The 18,135-nt window shown below is 54.8% G+C and overlaps 1 protein-coding gene across 1 annotated transcript in view; it reads left to right on the forward strand.

Moving 5' to 3' along the window:
- Positions 1 to 3,394, forward strand: part of odad3 (outer dynein arm docking complex subunit 3) — a 95,408-nt gene extending 92,014 nt beyond the window's left edge. The window contains exon 13 of the mRNA XM_072490752.1: positions 1,416 to 3,394. Within this exon, the coding sequence (XP_072346853.1) occupies positions 1,416 to 1,570 (155 nt within the window). The 3' untranslated portion in view covers positions 1,571 to 3,394. The remainder of the gene's footprint in view (positions 1 to 1,415) is intronic.
- Positions 3,395 to 18,135: the final 14,741 nt, after the last annotated feature.

Here is an 18,135-nt window from a genome sequence, read left to right on the forward strand (position 1 = left end):
TGTTAAGAAGGCATACGATGTGTTAGCTTTTATTGGCCGAGGGATTGAATTTCGGAGCCATGAGGTCATGTTGCAGCTGTACAAAACTCTGGTGCAGCCGCATTTGGAGTATTGTGTGCAATTCTGGTCGCCGCATTATAGGAAGGATGTGGAAGCATTGGAAAGGGTGCAGAGGAGATTTACCAGAATGTTGCCTGGTATGGAGGGAAGATCTTATGAGGGAAGGCTGAGGGACTTGAGGCTGTTTTCGTTAGAGAGAAGAAGGTTAAGAGGTGACTTAATTGAGGCATACAAGATGATCAGAGGATTAGATAGAGTGAACAGTGAGAGCCTTTTTCCTCGGATGGTGATGTCTAGCACGAGGGGACATAGCTTTAATTTGAGGGGAGATAGATATAGGACAGATGTCAGAGGTAGGTTCTTTACTCAGAGAGTAGTAAGGGTGTGGAATGCCCTGCCTGCAACAGTAGTGGACTCGCCAACACTAAGGGCATTCAAATGGTCATTGGATAGACATATGGACGATAAGGGAATAGTGTAGATGGGCTTTAGAGTGGTTTCACAGGTCGGCGCAACATCGAGGGCCGAAGGGCCTGTACTGCGCTGTAATGTTCTATGTTCTATGTAACGGAGATTAGATCTAAATCCCCTCTAAATCTTATTGCAGATGCCTTGCGCACTCCAATAAAGAGCCTTTAATTTTTTTGTTTTATTGCTCTTCCGAGTATCAACCTTACTGAATGATGCACAATCACTGTTAAATTCTCTGTCCCTTCCTGTCACCTCTGTCTTTACCTACACTCCACTTTGCACTGTCTAAAATGTTATGTTTCCAGTGAAATTCTCTGGGATCACCATGACAGGCCCTCCTCCTTCGCCTGGCCGCATGTAACCGTGTACCCACCATCTCCCCCAACCCACTGGAACTATCTATACCCTTATTAGTAAAGTGTTGCTAAACTCTCCAAAAACCTTTATTAACCTTAATGGGGATACCTAGTGGGATCTCGCCCTACCATCTCCAACCCTCCTGACCCTCCTGAACATAGCCAGTTCCAACAACAGCATTGAGAAACCAGCACCCTGGCCAATGGCAGTAAATTCAGGTCCCATCCATGTCTGTTCCTGCCCCACCAGAATGTGAGAATCCAGGACAAATGGCTGCCTACGGGAATGCCTGGAGTATCAAAAAGAATGACAGGAATCTGCGATTCTGTGAATGGGATTGGGAGAAGGAGTGAGTTAAGCAGGGATTAACGGGATTCAGACTGAGTGACTGTGTGTGTGTGTGTGTGTGTGTGTGTGTCTCCCCTTCTGCCTATCTCCCTGTCTTGTGTCTGTGTGTTTGTCCCACATTCTTTCTCCACCCCACATTCTCCTTGTCCACGATGGGTAATTGAGTTTTCTGATTACAGATGATGATGACGATGATGATGATGAGGACGATGGCAGCAGTGATGATAATGGTGACATTGTCACGAGGGCAGTTCTGAAGCGCCAATCACAGCAGATTGTTGACTGGAAAACCAAGAGGCGGACTCGACCGAAGAGGAAGAAGGTGAAACACTAATCAGTTCAAGACAGGAGCCTTGGTCACCCCATCTTCATCCACCAGTCTTGTTGTGACTTCAGGCTCTCAGGTTTTATAACCGTTAGTAGTTAGCAAATAAATAAGTGTTGGGGAGCAAGCAGGAGCAAGGTAACTACTTCAATCCATTCATTTTTTGGGCAAGTAGATTACTAGCTGGTTGTGATGTAGTGAAATAAGCAGTAGATTAGGATCTTTCTGCAGAGTAATGGAATCTCAGCTGGAAGATTCCTGTACCCCACCCGGACCTGGCAGCACACTGACAATTCGGACCATAACTGAGATTCTATAAATTACAAACAGATCTGTCTATATCTAATCGAAATAAACAGCATTTTGACGATTTAGAGATCTTCAGTCAGTGACTAATGGACCTGTTTTACATTTGATTCAAAATATTGGGCCTCGAAGAACATTAAAAGTTGGTAGATAAGTACTGTTTCTGTGTGGGAGGGCTTCAGGAATTGTTGGAAACTGATATTTGTAATTATGATCAGCCCTAACTTCTCTCGGACTATGAAATAAGTTTTGCGAGATGTGGATCTAACAGACGATCCTAGCCTGTGATGGATGAACTCATCTCACCTCTGGCAGCAGGAATATTATATACTGAGCTCAGTGTCTCTGGGTGGGGGAGGAGTAAGTCAGCAAGCTGCCTTGTTGCTCATGTTTGTCCAGTCGTGTCTACTGGACCACGTCTCGATACTGGATGAAGACAACTATGGGGTAGACTGTGATGGGACCAGTGACCAAAGAAGCTGCTGATGTGATGTGTGGTGCATGGGTAAAGTGGTGCTTGGGTGGTGCCCATGAATTGATCCCACCAAGTGTCAATACATGTGGTGAGTGGTGAAGCAGATTGCATTAGATAATAAATAACCAGAGGTTCTAGTTTTACTGAAAGCTTTGTTCAAAGTTTGTCTGGGCGGCTGATCAGCTCAACCAAACGTTGGGCTTGACAGAGAGAAATAGTGGCCAATGATACTGGTCAGGAGGCTTATTGTGAGTTCAGCAAAGGATGAACCCTCCATACTGTTTAATTCATAATGTCTCACATCCTGCACATCCCACCTCCAAACTCCAGCTTTACTGAGCAGGTTGTATTGGATGAGTTGATCTCTGGCCGCAGTGGTCCTGGGAGTAGGGGAGGTGGTAAAAGTAATGCAATAAAGACTCTCAGCCCTGTCCCACACCCCAGTACAGTAGAGAAGTCTCATAGTAAAACATTTAATATTTGATAATGCTCATGCTCTCCTCAATTAAAGAGACTCTTCAGCTCTTCAACTATTTCTGCAGACTGGCAGCACGGTAGCACAGTGGTTGGCACTATGACTTCACAGTGCCAGGGTCCCAGGTTCGATTCCCCACTGGGTCACTGCCTGTGCGGAGTCTGCACGTTCTCCCCGTGTGCGCGTGGGTTTCCTCCGGGTGCTCCGGTTTCCTCCCACAGTCCAAAGGTGTGCAGGTTAGGTGGATTGGCCATGATAAATTGTCCTTAGGTTAGATGGAGTGTGCTGGGTTATGGGGATAGGGTGGTGTGGGCTTAAGTAGGGTGCTCTTTCCAAGAGCCGGTGCAGACTTGATGGGCTGAATGACCTCCTTCTGTACTGTAAATTCTAATAGTCTATGATGATTCTGGCCCTTGCGCTCGATCCCTTGGCTCAGCTATTAGATATGATGCAATTTGGAACTTTATCCTGATTTTCTTGGTGAAGGGTTTGTGTAGATTTTTTTATTATATCATATTAAACATTTCTAATTGTATTTTCCATGTTTGTTAAGATTAAATTCGACCCAGAGCCTAAAGAGTGATGATTTATTCTTTAAGTCCATTACACGAGATACATCTCACGGTGACACGCTGGTCTTTCAAATTACTTCAATCCAAGTAATTGACAACTGTCCAATCCGAAGGGAACTGTTTAACTTTGCAAATTTATATTTTATGGGAGACCATCTCCCGGGTTTCCAGCTCACTTTATTCATTCACAGGGACATTATGCGTGAGCTCACCGAGGCGTACAGCTACTGTATCATCAACTTTCTCATCAATGCCAATTTGTTTTGTTAAATGTTTTTTATTGGGTTTAATACTTGGTATACTTACAAATGCGCACACAGAGAAACAAAGAAACAAGAAACATTTCAGAACACATTAGCAGTAAGGTGGGGGGGGGGGGGGGGTTTATACAAAACAAGCAGAGCCAAACCGGCTGGCAGGGAATGATCACCGCAGTGCGCCCCTCATGTCACTCGCGTCTCTCGGTCAGTCTTCTTTCTTGTTTTTATCCATTTGCCTCAGCTTCGGCCGACTGTCGTTCCTTCATTCCTCCCTCCTATTCTTTCTCTCTTTCTCCTCGCTGTGCTTGTTGTGGTCATTGTCGGCTCCTACGCTCTCTCCCCAGTTTGTGTTCCATCCTCTTTCCTCCTTTCTGGCTTCCTTCCGTTGTTCTTCCCTCGTCCTCCCCCCTCCCCCCCTCCCTACCACCCTTCTCCCCCCTCCCCTCCTGCCCCTTTCTGTTCTGCTGTGTTTGGCTACTCCCTCTTGCTACGCCCCCCCCTCCCCCCTGGTCCTCCCTCCCTTCCTTCTCTTCGATCACGCCTTGGCTACTTTCCCCTGGCTCTTGGCTACTTGTTTACTCGTTTGTTTGTTCGTTGGCCACAAACAGGTCCCGGAACAATTGGGTGAATGGCTCCCATGTTTTGAAGAAGCCGTCGTCTGACCCTCGGATGGCAATTTGATTTTCTCCATTTGGACAGATTCCGAGAGGTCGGCCAGCCAGTCTGCAGCTTTGGGTGGTGCTGACCGCCAGCCAGTCTGCAGCTTTGGGTGGTGCTGCTGACCGCCAGCCAGTCTGCAGCTTTGGGTGGTGCTGACCGCCAGCCAGTCTGCAGCTTTGGGTGCTGCTGACCGCCAGCCAGTCTGCAGCTTTGGGTGCTGCTGACCGCCAGCCAGTCCGCAGCTTTGGGTGGTGCTGACCGCCAGCCAGTCTGCAGCTTTGGGTGCTGCTGACCACCAGCCAGTCCGCAGCTTTGGGTTGTGCTGCTGACCGCCAGCCAGTCTGCAGCTTTGGGTGCTGCTGACCGCCAGCCAGTCCGCAGCTTTGGGTTGTGCTGCTGACCGCCAGCCAGTCCGCAGCTTTGGGGGGTGCTGCTGACCGCCAGCCAGTCTGCAGCTTTGGGTGCTGCTGACCGCCAGCCAGTCCGCAGCTTTGGGTGGTGCTGCTGACCGCCAGCCAGTCTGCAGCTTTGGGTGCTGCTGACCGCCAGCCAGTCCGCAGCTTTGGGTGCTGCTGACCGCCAGCCAGTCTGCAGCTTTGGGTGGTGCTGACCGCCAGCCAGTCTGCAGCTTTGGGTGGTGCTGCTGACCGCCAGCCAGTCCGCAGCTTTGGGTGGTGCTGACCGCCAGCCAGTCTGCAGCTTTGGGTGGGGCTGACCGCCAGCCAGTCTGCAGCTTTGGGTGCTGCTGCTGACCGCCAGCCAGTCTGCAGCTTCGGGTGGGGCTGACCGCCAGCCAGTCCGCAGCTTTGGGTGGTGCTGCTGACCGCCAGCCAGTCTGCAGCTTTGGGTGGTGCTGACCGCCAGCCAGTCTGCAGCTTTGGGCGGTGCTGCTGACCGCCAGCCAGTCTGCAGCTTTGGGTGCTGCTGACCGCCAGCCAGTCTGCAGCTTTGGGTGGTGCTGCTGACCGCCAGCCAGTCTGCAGCTTTGGGTGGTGCTGCTGACCGCCAGCCAGTCTGCAGCTTTGGGTGCTGCTGCTGACCGCCAGCCAGTCTGCAGCTTCGGGTGGGGCTGCTGACCGCCAGCCAGTCTGCAGCTTTGGGTGGTGCTGACCGCCAGCCAGTCTGCAGCTTTGGGCGGTGCTGCTGACCGCCAGCCAGTCTGCAGCTTTGGGTGCTGCTGACCGCCAGCCAGTCTGCAGCTTTGGGTGGTGCTGCTGACCGCCAGCCAGTCTGCAGCTTTGGGTGGTGCTGACCGCCAGCCAGTCTGCAGCTTTGGGAGCTTGAGGGAGAACTAGGGAATAGGGACAGTGGGTCTGGTGGCCTGAAGTGCATATGTTTTAATGCAAGAAGTATTACGGGTAAGGCAGATGAATTTAGAGCTTGGATTAGTACTTGGAACTATGATGTTGTTGCCATTACAGAGACCTGATTGAGGGAAGGGCAGGATTGGCAGCTAAACGTTCCAGGATTTAGATGTTTCAGGCGGGATAGAGGGGGATGTAAAAGGGGAGGCGGAGTTGCGCTACTGGTTAGGGAGGATATCACAGCTGTACTACGGGAGGACACCTCAGAGGGCAGTGAGGCTATATGGGTAGAGATCAGGAATAGGAAGGGTGCAGTCACAATGTTGGGGGTTTACTACAGGCCTCCCAACAGCCAGCGGGATATAGAGGAGCAGATAGGTAGACAGATTTTGGAAAAGAGTAAAAACAACAGGGTTGTGGTGATGGGAGACTTCAACTTCCCCAATATTGACTGGGACTCACTTAGTGCCAGGGGCTTAGATGGGGCAGAGTTTGTAAGGAGCATCCAGGAGGGCTTCTAAAAACAATATGTAGACAGTCCAACTAGGGAAGGGGCGGTACTGGACCTGGTATTGGGGAATGAGCCCGGCCAGGTGGTAGAAGTTTCAGTAGGGGAGCATTTCGGGAACAGTGACCACAATTCAGTAAGTTTTAAAGTGCGGGTGGATAAGAGTGGTCCTTCGGATGAATGTGCTAAATTGGGGAAATGCTAATTATAACAATATTAGGCGGGAACTGAAGAACATAGATTGGGGGCGGATGTTTGAGGGCAAATCAACATCTGACATGTGAGAGACTTTCAAGTGTCAGTTGAAAGGAATTCAGGACCGGCATGTTCCTGTGAGGAAGAAGGATAAATACGGCAATTTTCGGGAACCTTGGATAACGAGAGATATTGTAGGTCTCGTCAAAAAGAAAAAGGAGGCATTTGTCAGGGCTAAAATGCTGGGAACGACGAAGCCTGCGTGGAATATAAGGAAAGTAGGAAGGAACTTAAGCAAGGAGTCAGGAGGGCTAGAAGGGGTCACGAAAAGTCATTGGCAAATAGGGTTAAGGAAAATCCCAAGGCTTTTTACACGTACATAAAAAGCAAGAGGGTAGCCAGGGAAAGGGTTGGCCCACTGAAGGATAGGCAAGGGAATCTATGTGTGGAGCCAGAGGAAATGGGCGAGGTACTAAATGAATACTTTGCATCAGTATTCACCAAAGAGAAGGAATTGGTAGATGTTGAGTCTGGAGAAGGGGGTGTAGATAGCCTGGGTCACATTGAGATCCAAAAAGACGAGGTGTTGGGTGTCTTAAAAAATATTAAGGTCAATAAGTCCCCAGGGCCTGATGGGATCTACCCCAGAATACTGAAGGAGGCTGGAGAGGAAATTGCTGAGGACATTGACAGAAATCTTTGGATCCTCACTGTCTTCAGGGGATGTCCCAGAGGACTGGAGAATAGCCAATGTTGTTCCTCTGTTTAAGAAGGGTAGCAAGGATAATCCCGGGAACTACAGGCCGGTGAGCCTTACGTCAGTGGTAGGGAAATTACTGGAGAGAATTCTTTGAGACAGGATCTACTCCCATTTGGAAGCAAATGGACGTATTAGTGAGAGGCAGCATGGTTTTGTGAAGGGGAGGTGGTGTCTCACTAACTTGATAGAGTTTTCCGAGGAGGTCACAAAGATGATTGATGCAGGCAGGGCAGTGGATGTTGTCTATATGGACTTCAGTAAGGCCTTTGACAAGGTCCCTCATGGTAGACTAGTACAAAAGGTGAAGTCACACGGGATCAGGGGTGAACTGGCAAGGTGGATACAGAACTGGCTAGGTCATAGAAGGCAGAGAGTAGCAATGGAAGGATGCTTTTCTAATTGGAGGGCTGTGACCAGTGGTGTTCCACAGGGATCAGTGCTGGGACCTTTGCTCTTTGTAGTATATATAAATGATTTGGAGGAAAATGTAACTGGTCTGATTAGTAAGTTTGCAGACGACACAAAGATTGGTGGAATTGCGGATAGCGATGAGGACTGTCAGAGGATACAGCAGGATTTAGATTGTTTGGAGACTTGGGCGGAGAGGTGGCAGAGGGAGTTTAATCCGGACAAATGTGAGGTAATGCATTTTGGAAGGTCTAATGCAGGTAGGGAATATACAGTGAATGGTAGAACCCTCAAGAGTATTGAAAGTCAGAGAGATCTAGGAGTACAGGTCCACAGGTCACTGAAAGGGGCAACACAGGTGGAGAAGGTAGTCAAGAAGGCATACGGAATGCTTGCCTTCATTGGCTGGGGCATTGAGTATAAGAATCGGCAAGTCATGTTGCAGCTGTGTAGAACCTTAGTTAGGCCACACTTGGAGTATAGTGTTCAATTCTGGTCGCCACACTACCAGAAGGATGTGGAGGCTTTAGAGAGGGTGCAGAAGAGATTTACCAGAATGTTGCCTGGTATGGAGGGCATTAGTTATGAGGAGCGGTTGAATAAACTCGGTTTGTTCTCACTGGAACGAAGGAGGTTGAGGGGCGACAAACGATAGAGGTCTACAAAATTATGAGGGGCATAGACAGAGTGGATAGTCAGAGGCTTTTCCCCAGGGTAGAGGGGTTAATTACTAGGGGGCATAGGTTTAAGGTGAGAGGTGCAAGGTTTAGAGTAGATGTACGAGGCAAGTTTTTTACGCAGAGGGCAGTGGGTGCCTGGAACTCGCTACCGGAGGAGGTAGTGGAAGCAGGGACGATAGGGACATTTAAGGGGCATCTTGACAAATACATGAGTAGGATGGAAATAGAGAGATACGGACCCAGGAAGTGTAGAATATTGTAGTTTAGTCGGGCAGCATGGTCGGCACGGGTTGGAGGGCCGAAATGCCTGTTCCTGTGCTGTACATTTCTTTGTTCACTGTGAGACAGCAGTGTTAACCCGGGTCTCTGGCACTGTGAGGCACCAGTGTTAACCCGGGTCACTGGCACTGTGAGACAGCAGTATTAACCCGCGTCCCTGGCTCTGTGAGACAGCAGTGTTAACCCGGGTCCCTGGCACTGTGAGACAGCAGTGTTAACCCGGGTCCCTGGCACTGTGGGACAGCAGTGTTAACCCGGGTCCCTGGCGCTGTGAGACAGCAGTGTTAACCCGTGTCTTTGGCACTGTGAGGCAGCAGTGTTAACCCGGGTCCCTGGCACTGTGAGACAGCAGTGTTAACCTGGGTCCCTGGCACTGTGAGACAGCAGCGTTAACCCGGGTCCCTGGCGCTGTGAGACAGCAGTGTTAACCCGGGTCTCTGGCACTGTGAGGCACCAGTGTTAACCCGGGTCACTGGCACTGTGAGACAGCAGTGTTAACCCGGTTCCCTGGCTCTGTGAGACAGCAGTGTTCACCCGGGTCCCTGGCACTGTGAGACAGCAGTGTTAACCCGGGTCCCTGGTACTGTGAGACAGTAGTGTTAACCCGGATCCCTGGCACTGTGAGACAGCTGTGTTAACCCGGGTCCCTGGCACTGTGAGACAGCTGTGTTAACACGGGTCCCTGGCACTGTGAGACAGCAGTGTTAACCCGTGTCCCTGGGACTGTGAGACAGCAGTGTTAAACCGGGTCCCTGGCACTGTGAGGCAGCACTGTTAACCCGGGTCCCTGGCACTGTGAGACAGCAGTGTTAACCCAGATCCCTGGCACTGTGAGACAGCAGTGTTAACCCGGGTCCCTGGCACTGTGAGGCAGCAGTGTTAACCCGGGTCCCTGGCACTGTGAGACTGCAGTATTAACCCGGGTCCCTGGCACTGTGAGGCAGCAGTGTTAACCCGGGTCCCTGGCACTGTGAGACAGCAGTGTTAACCCGGGTCCCTTGCACTGTGAGGCAGCAGTGTTAACCCAGGTCCCTGGCCCTGTGAGGCAGCAGTGTTAACCCGGGTCCCTGGCACTGTGAGACAGCAGTGCTACCCCGCGTCCCTGGCTCTGTGAGACAGTAGTGCTAACCCGGGTCCCTGGCACTGTTAGACAGCAGTGTTCACCCGGGTCCCTGGCACTGTGAGACAGCAGTGTTAACCCCGGTCCCTTGCTCTGTGTGACAGCAGTGTTCACCCGGGTCCCTGGCACTGTGAGACAGCAGTGTTAACCCGGGTCCCTGGCACTGTGAGACAGCAGTGTTAACCCGGGTCCCTGGTGCTGTGAGACAGCAGTGTTAACCCGGATTCCTGGCACTGTGAGACAGCTGTGTTAACCCGGGTCCCTGGCATTGTGAGACAGCTGTGTTAACACGGGTCCCTGGCACTGTGAGACTGCAGTGTTAACCCGGGTCCCTGGCACAGTGAGGCAACAGTGTTAACCCGGGTCCCTGGCACTGTGAGACAGCAGTGTTAACCCGGGTCCCTTGCACTGTGAGGCAGCAGTGTTAACCCGGGTCCCTGGCACTGTGAGACAGCAGTGCTACCCCGGGTCCCTGGCTCTGTGAGACAGTAGTGCTAACCCGGGTCCCTGGCACTGTGAGACAGCAGTGTTAACCCGGGTCCCTGGCACTGTGAGACAGCAGTGTTAACCTGGGTCTCTGGCACTGTGAGACAGCAGTGTTAACCCGGATCCCTGGCACTGTGAGACAGTAATGCTAACCCGGGTCCCTGGCACTGTGGGACAGCAGTGTTAACCCGGGTCCCTGGCGCTGTGAGACAGCAGTGTTAACCCGGGTCTTTGGCACTGTGAGGCACCAGTGTTAACCCGGGTCACTGGCACTGTGAGACAGCAGTGTTAACCCGGGTCCCTGGCTCTGTGAGACAGCAGTGTTCACCCGGGTCCCTGGCACTGTGAGACAGCAGTGTTAACCCGGGTCCCTGGTACTGTGAGACAGCAGTGTTAACCTGGATCCCTGGCACTGTGAGACAGCTGTGTTAACCCGGGTCCCTGGCACTGTGAGACAGCTGTGTTAACACGGGTCCCTGGCACTGTGAGACAGCAGTGTTAACCCGTGTCCCTGGGACTGTGAGACAGCAGTGTTAACCCGGGTCCCTGGCACAGTGAGGCAGCACTGTTAACCGGGTCCCTGGCACTGTGAGACAGCAGTGTTAACCCAGATCCCTGGCACTGTGAGACAGCAGTGTTAACCCGGGACCCTGGCACTGTGAGACAGCAGTGTTAACCCGGGTCCCTTGCACTGTGAGGCAGCAGTGTTAACTCGGGTCCCTGGCACTGTGAGACAGCAGTGCTACCCCGCGTCCCTGGCTCTGTGAGACAGTAGTGCTAACCCGGGTCCCTGGCACTGTGAGACAGCAGTGTTCACCCGGGTCCCTGGCACTGTGAGACAGCAGTGTTAACCCGGGTCCCTGGCACTGTGCGACAGCATTGTTAACCCGGGTCCCTGGCACTGTGAGACAGCAGTGCTACCCCGGGTCCCTGGCTCTGTGAGACTGTAGTGCTAACCCGGGTCCCTGGCACTGTGAGACAGCAGTGTTAACCCGGGTCCCTGGCACTGTGAGACAGCAGTGTTAACCCGGGTCCCTGGCACTGTGAGACAGCAGTGTTAACCCGGGACCCTGGCACTGTGAGACAGCGGTGTTAACCCGGGTCCCTGGCACTGTGAGACAGCGGTGTTAACCCGGGTCCCTGGCACTGTGAGACAGCAGTGCTACCCCGGGTCCCTGGCTCTGTGAGACTGTAGTGCTAACCCGGGTCCCTGGCACTGTTAGACAGCAGTGTTCACCCGGGTCCCTGGCACTGTGAGACAGCAGTGTTAACCCGGGTCCCTGGCACTGTGAGGCAGCAGTGTTAACCCGGGTCCCTGGCACTGTGAGACAGCGGTGTTAACCCGGGTCCCTGGCACTGTGAGACAGCAGTGTTAACCTGGGTCTCTGGCACTGTGAGACAGCAGTGTTAACCTGGGTCTCTGGCACTGTGAGACAGCAGTGTTAACCCGGATCCCTGGCACTGTTAGACAGCAGTGTTCACCCGGGTCCCTGGCACTGTGAGATAGCAGTGTTAACCCGGGTCCCTGGCACTGTGAGATAGCAGTGTTAACCCGGGTCCCTGGCACTGTGAGACAGCTGTGTTAACCCGGGTCCCTGGTGCTGTGAGACAGCAGTGTTAACCCGGGTCCCTGGCTCTGTGAGACAGCAGTGTTAACCCGGGTCCCTGGTGCTGTGAGACAGCAGTGTTAACCCGGGTCCCTGGCACTGTGAGACAGCAGTGTTAACCCGGGTCCCTGGCACTGTGAGACAGCAGTGTTAACCCGGGTCCCTGGCGCTGTGAGGCAGCAGTGTTAACCCGGGTCCCTGGCACTGTGAGTCAGCAGTGTTAACCCGGGTCTCTGGCACTGTGAGGCAGCAGTGTTCACCCGGGTCCCTGGCACTGAGATAGCAGTGTTCACCTGGGTCCCTGGCACTGTGAGGCAGCAGTGTTCACCCAGATCCCTGGCACCGTGAGACAGCAGTGTTAACCCGGGTCCCTGGCACTGTGAGATAGCAGTGTTAACCCGGGTCCCTGGCACTGTGAGACAGCAGTGTTAACCCGGGTCCCTGGCACTGTGAGACAGCAGTGTTAACCTGGGTCTCTGGCACTGTGAGACAGCAGTGTTAACCCGGATCCCTGGCACTGTTAGACAGCAGTGTTCACCCGGGTCCCTGGCACCGTGAGACAGCAGTGTTTCCCGGGTACCTGGCACCGTGAGATAGCAGTGTTAACCCGGGTCCCTGGCACTGTGAGACAGTAGTGTTAACCCGGGTCCCTGGCTCTGTGAGACAGCAGTGTTCACCTGGGTCCCTGGCACTGTGAGACAGCTGTGTTAACCCGGGTCCCTGGCACTGTGAGACAGCTGTGTTAACCCGGGTCCCTGGTGCTGTGAGACAGCAGTGTTAACCCGGGTCCCTGGCACTGTGAGGCAGCAGTGTTAACCCGGGTCCCTGGCACTGTGAGACAGTAGTGTTAACCCGGGTCCCTGGCACTGTGAGACAGCAGTGTTAACCCGGGTCTCTGGCACTTTGAGACAGCAGTGTTAACCCGGATCCCTGGCACTGTGAGGCAGCAGTGTTAACCCGGGTCCCTGGCACTGTGAGACTGCAGTGTTAACCCGGGTCCCTGGCACAGTGAGGCAACAGTGTTAACCCGGGTCCCTGGCACTGTGAGACAGCACTTTTAACCCGGGTCCCTTGCACTGTGAGGCAGCAGTGTTAACCCGGGTCCCTGGCACTGTGAGACAGCAGTGCTACCCCGGGTCCCTGGCTCTGTGAGACAGTAGTGCTAACCCGGGTCCCTGGCACTGTTAGACAGCAGTGTTCACCCGGGTCCCTGGCACTGTGAGACAGCAGTGTTAACCCGGGTCCCTGGCACTGTGCGACAGCAGTGTTAACCCGGGTCCCTGGCACTGTGAGACAGCAGTGTGAACCCGGGTCCCTGGCACTGTGAGACAGCAGTGTTAACCTGGGTCTCTGGCACTGTGAGACAGCAGTGTTAACCCGGATCCCTGGCACTGTTAGACAGCAGTGTTCACCCGGGTCCCTGGCATCGTGAGACAGCAGTGTTTCCCGGGTACCTGGCACCGTGAGATAGCAGTGTTAACCCGGGTCCCTGGCACTGTGAGACAGCAGTGTTAACCCGGGTCCCTGGCGCTGTGAGACAGCAGTGTTAACCCGGGTCTCTGTCACTGTGAGGCACCAGTGTTAACCCGGGTCACTGGCACTGTGAGACAGCAGTGTTAACCCGGGTCCCTGGCTCTGTGAGACAGCAGTGTTAACCCAGGTCCCTGGCACTGTGAGACAGCAGTGTTCACCCGGGTCCCTGGCACTGTGAGACAGCAGTGTTAACCCGGATCCCTGGCACTGTGAGACAGTTGTGTTAACCCGGGTCCCTGGCACTGTGAGACAGCTGTGTTAACACGGGTCCCTGGCACTGTGAGGCAGCAGTGTTAACCCGGGTCCCTGATACTGTGAGACAGCAGTGTTAACCCGGGTCCCTGGCACTGTGAGACAGCTGTGTTAACACGGGTCCCTGGCACTGTGAGACAGCAGTGTTAACCCGTGTCCCTGGGACTGTGAGACAGCAGTGTTAACCCGGGTCCCTGGCACTGTGAGGCAGCACTGTTAACCCGGGTCCCACGCACTGTGAGACAGCAGTGTTAACCCAGATCCCTGGCACTGTGAGACAGCAGTGTTAACCCGGGTCCCTGGCACTGTGAGACTGCAGTGTCAACCCGGGTCCCTGGCACTGTGAGGCAGCAGTGTTAAACCAGGTCCCTGGCACTGTGAGGCAGCAGTGTTAACCCGGGTCCCTTGCACTGTGAGGCAGCAGTGTTAACCCGGGTCCCTGGCCCTGTGAGGCAGCAGTGTTAACCCGGGTCCCTGGCACTGTGAGACAGCAGTGTTAACCCGGGTCCCTTGCACTGTGAGGCAGCAGTGTTAACCCGGGTCCCTGGTGCTGTGAGACAGCAGTGTTAACCCGGGTCCCTGGCACTGTGACGCAGCAGTGTTAACCCGGGTCCCTGGCTCTGTGAGACAGCAGTGTTAACCCGGGTCCCTGGCACTGTGAGACAGCAGTGTTAACCCGGATCCCTGGCACCGTGAGACAGCAGTGTTAACCCGGGTACCTGGCACTGTGAGATAGCAGTGTTAACCCGGGTCCCTGGCACTGTGAGACAGCAGTGTTAACCCGGGTCCCTGGCGCTGTGAGACAGCAGTGTTAACCCGGGTCTCTGGCACTGTGAGGCACCAGTGTTAACCCGGGTCACTGGCACTGTGAGACAGCAGTGTTAACCCGGGTCCCTGGCTCTGTGAGACAGCAGTGTTCACCCGGGTCCCTGGCACTGTGAGACAGCAGTGTTAACCCGGGTCCCTGGTACTGTGAGACAGCAGTGTTAACCCGGATCCCTGGCACTGTGAGACAGCTGTGTTAACCCGGGTCCCTGGCACTGTGAGACAGCTGTGTTAACACGGGTCCCTGGCACTGTGAGACAGCAGTGTTAACCCGTGTCCCTGGGACTGTGAGACAGCAGTGTTAACCCGGGTCCCTGGCACTGTGAGGCAGCACTGTTAACCCGGGTCCCTCGCACTGTGAGACAGCAGTGTTAACCCAGATCCCTGGCACTGTGAGACAGCAGTGTTAACCCGGGTCCCTGGCACTGTGAGACTGCAGTGTTAACCCGGGTCCCTGGCACTGTGAGGCAGCAGTGTTAACCCAGGTCCCTGGCACTGTGAGGCAGCAGTGTTAACCCGGGTCCCTTGCACTGTGAGGCAGCAGTGTTAACCCGGGTCCCTGGCCCTGTGAGGCAGCAGTGTTAACCCGGGTCCCTGGCACTGTGAGACAGCAGTGTTAACCCGGGTCCCTTGCACTGTGAGGCAGCAGTGTTAACCCGGGTCCCTGGTGCTGTGAGACAGCAGTGTTAACCCGGGTCCCTGGCACTGTGACGCAGCAGTGTTAACCCGGGTCCCTGGCTCTGTGAGACAGCAGTGTTAACCCGGGTCCCTGGCACTGTGAGACAGCAGTGTTAACCCAGGTCCCTGGCACTATGAGACAGCAGTGTTAACCCGGGTCCCTGGTGCTGTGAGACAGCAGTGTTAACCCGGATCCCTGGCACTGTGAGACAGCTGTGTTAACCCGGGTCCCTGGCACTGTGAGACAGCTGTGTTAACACGGGTCCCTGGCACTGTGAGACAGCAGTGTTAACCCGGGTCCCTTGCACTGTGAGGCAGCAGTGTTAACCCGGGTCCCTGGCCCTGTGAGGCAGCAGTGTTAACCCGGGTCCCTGGCACTGTGAGACAGCAGTGTTAACCCGGGTCCCTTGCACTGTGAGGCAGCAGTGTTAACCCGGGTCCCTGGTGCTGTGAGACAGCAGTGTTAACCCGAATCCCTGGCACTGTGAGACAGCTGTGTTAACCCGGGTCCCTGGCACTGTGAGACAGCTGTGTTAACACGGGTCCCTGGCACTGTGAGACAGCAGTGTCAACCCGGATCTCTGGCACTTTGAGACAGCAGTGTTAACCCGGATCCCTGGCACTGTGAGGCAGCAGTGTTAACCCGGGTCCCTGGCACTGTGAGACTGCAGTGTTAACCCGGGTCCCTGGCACAGTGAGGCAACAGTGTTAACCCGGGTCCCTGGCACTGTGAGACAGCAGTGTTAACCCGGGTCCCTTGCACTGTGAGGCAGCAGTGTTAACCCGGGTCCCTGGCACTGTGAGACAGCAGTGCTACCCCGGGTCCCTGGCTCTGTGAGACAGTAGTGCTAACCCGGGTCCCTGGCACTGTTAGACAGCAGTGTTCACCCGGGTCCCTGGCACTGTGAGACAGCAGTGTTAACCCGGGTCCCTGGCACTGTGCGACAGCAGTGTTAACCCGGGTCCCTGGCACTGTGAGACAGCAGTGTGAACCCGGGTCCCTGGCACTGTGAGACAGCAGTGTTAACCTGGGTCTCTGGCACTGTGAGACAGCAGTGTTAACCCGGATCCCTGGCACTGTTAGACAGCAGTGTTCACCCAGGTCCCTGGCACCGTGAGACAGCAGTGTTTCCCGGGTACCTGGCACCGTGAGATAGCAGTGTTAACCCGGGTCCCTGGCACTGTGAGACAGCAGTGTTAACCCGGGTCCCTGGCGCTGTGAGACAGCAGTGTTAACCCGGGTCTCTGGCACTGTGAGGCACCAGTGTTAACCCGGGTCACTGGCACTGTGAGACAGCAGTGTTAACCCGGGTCCCTGGCTCTGTGAGACAGCAGTGTTAACCCAGGTCCCTGGCACTGTGAGACAGCAGTGTTCACCCGGGTCCCTGGCACTGTGAGACAGCAGTGTTAACCCGGATCCCTGGCACTGTGAGACAGCTGTGTTAACACGGGTCCCTGGCACTGTGAGACAGCAGTGTTAACCCGTGTCCCTGGGACTGTGAGACAGCAATGTTAACCCGGGTCCCTGGCACTGTGAGGCAGCACTGTTAACCCGGGTCCCTCGCACTGTGAGACAGCAGTGTTAACCCAGATCCCTGGCACTGTGAGACAGCAGTGTTAACCCGGGTCCCTGGCACTGTGAGACTGCAGTGTCAACCCGGGTCCCTGGCACTGTGAGGCAGCAGTGTTAACCCAGGTCCCTGGCACTGTGAGGCAGCAGTGTTAACCCGGGTCCCTTGCACTGTGAGGCAGCAGTGTTAACCCGGGTCCCTGGCCCTGTGAGGCAGCAGTGTTAACCCGGGTCCCTGGCACTGTGAGACAGCAGTGTTAACCCGGGTCCCTTGCACTGTGAGGCAGCAGTGTTAACCCGGGTCCCTGGTGCTGTGAGACAGCAGTGTTAACCCGGGTCCCTGGCACTGTGACGCAGCAGTGTTAACCCGGGTCCCTGGCTCTGTGAGACAGCAGTGTTAACCCGGGTCCCTGGCACTGTGAGACAGCAGTGTTAACCCGGATCCCTGGCACCGTGAGACAGCAGTGTTAACCCGGGTACCTGGCACTGTGAGATAGCAGTGTTAACCCGGGTCCCTGGCACTGTGAGACAGCAGTGTTAACCCGGGTCCCTGGCGCTGTGAGACAGCAGTGTTAACCCGGGTCTCTGGCACTGTGAGGCACCAGTGTTAACCCGGGTCACTGGCACTGTGAGACAGCAGTGTTAACCCGGGTCCCTGGCTCTGTGAGACAGCAGTGTTCACCCGGGTCCCTGGCACTGTGAGACAGCAGTGTTAACCCGGGTCCCTGGTACTGTGAGACAGCAGTTTTAACCCGGATCCCTGGCACTGTGAGACAGCTGTGTTAACCCGGGTCCCTGGCACTGTGAGACAGCTGTGTTAACACGGGTCCCTGGCACTGTGAGACAGCAGTGTTAACCCGTGTCCCTGGGACTGTGAGACAGCAGTGTTAACCCGGGTCCCTGGCACTGTGAGGCAGCACTGTTAACCCGGGTCCCTCGCACTGTGAGACAGCAGTGTTAACCCAGATCCCTGGCACTGTGAGACAGCAGTGTTAACCCGGGTCCCTGGCACTGTGAGACTGCAGTGTTAACCCGGGTCCCTGGCACTGTGAGGCAGCAGTGTTAACCCAGGTCGCTGGCACTGTGAGGCAGCAGTGTTAACCCGGGTCCCTTGCACTGTGAGGCAGCAGTGTTAACCCGGGTCCCTGGCCCTGTGAGGCAGCAGTGTTAACCCGGGTCCCTGGCACTGTGAGACAGCAGTGTTAACCCGGGTCCCTTGCACTGTGAGGCAGCAGTGTTAACCCGGGTCCCTGGTGCTGTGAGACAGCAGTGTTAACCCGGGTCCCTGGCACTGTGACGCAGCAGTGTTAACCCGGGTCCCTGGTGCTGTGAGACAGCAGTGTTAACCCGGGTCCCTGGCACTGTGAGACAGCTGTGTTAACCCGGGTCCCTGGCACTGTGAGACAGCAGTGTTAACCCGGGTCTCTGGCACTTTGAGACAGCAGTGTTAACCCGGATCCCTGGCACTGTGAGGCAGCAGTATTAACCCGGGTCCCTGGCACAGTGAGGCAACAGTGTTAACCCGGGTCCCTGGCACTGTGAGACAGCAGTGTTAACCCGGGTCCCTTGCACTGTGAGGCAGCAGTGTTAACCCGGGTCCCTGGCACTGTGAGACAGCAGT

Source organism: Scyliorhinus torazame, chromosome 27 (assembly GCF_047496885.1).
Source record: "Scyliorhinus torazame isolate Kashiwa2021f chromosome 27, sScyTor2.1, whole genome shotgun sequence".
Classification (NCBI taxonomy): domain Eukaryota; kingdom Metazoa; phylum Chordata; class Chondrichthyes; order Carcharhiniformes; family Scyliorhinidae; genus Scyliorhinus; species Scyliorhinus torazame.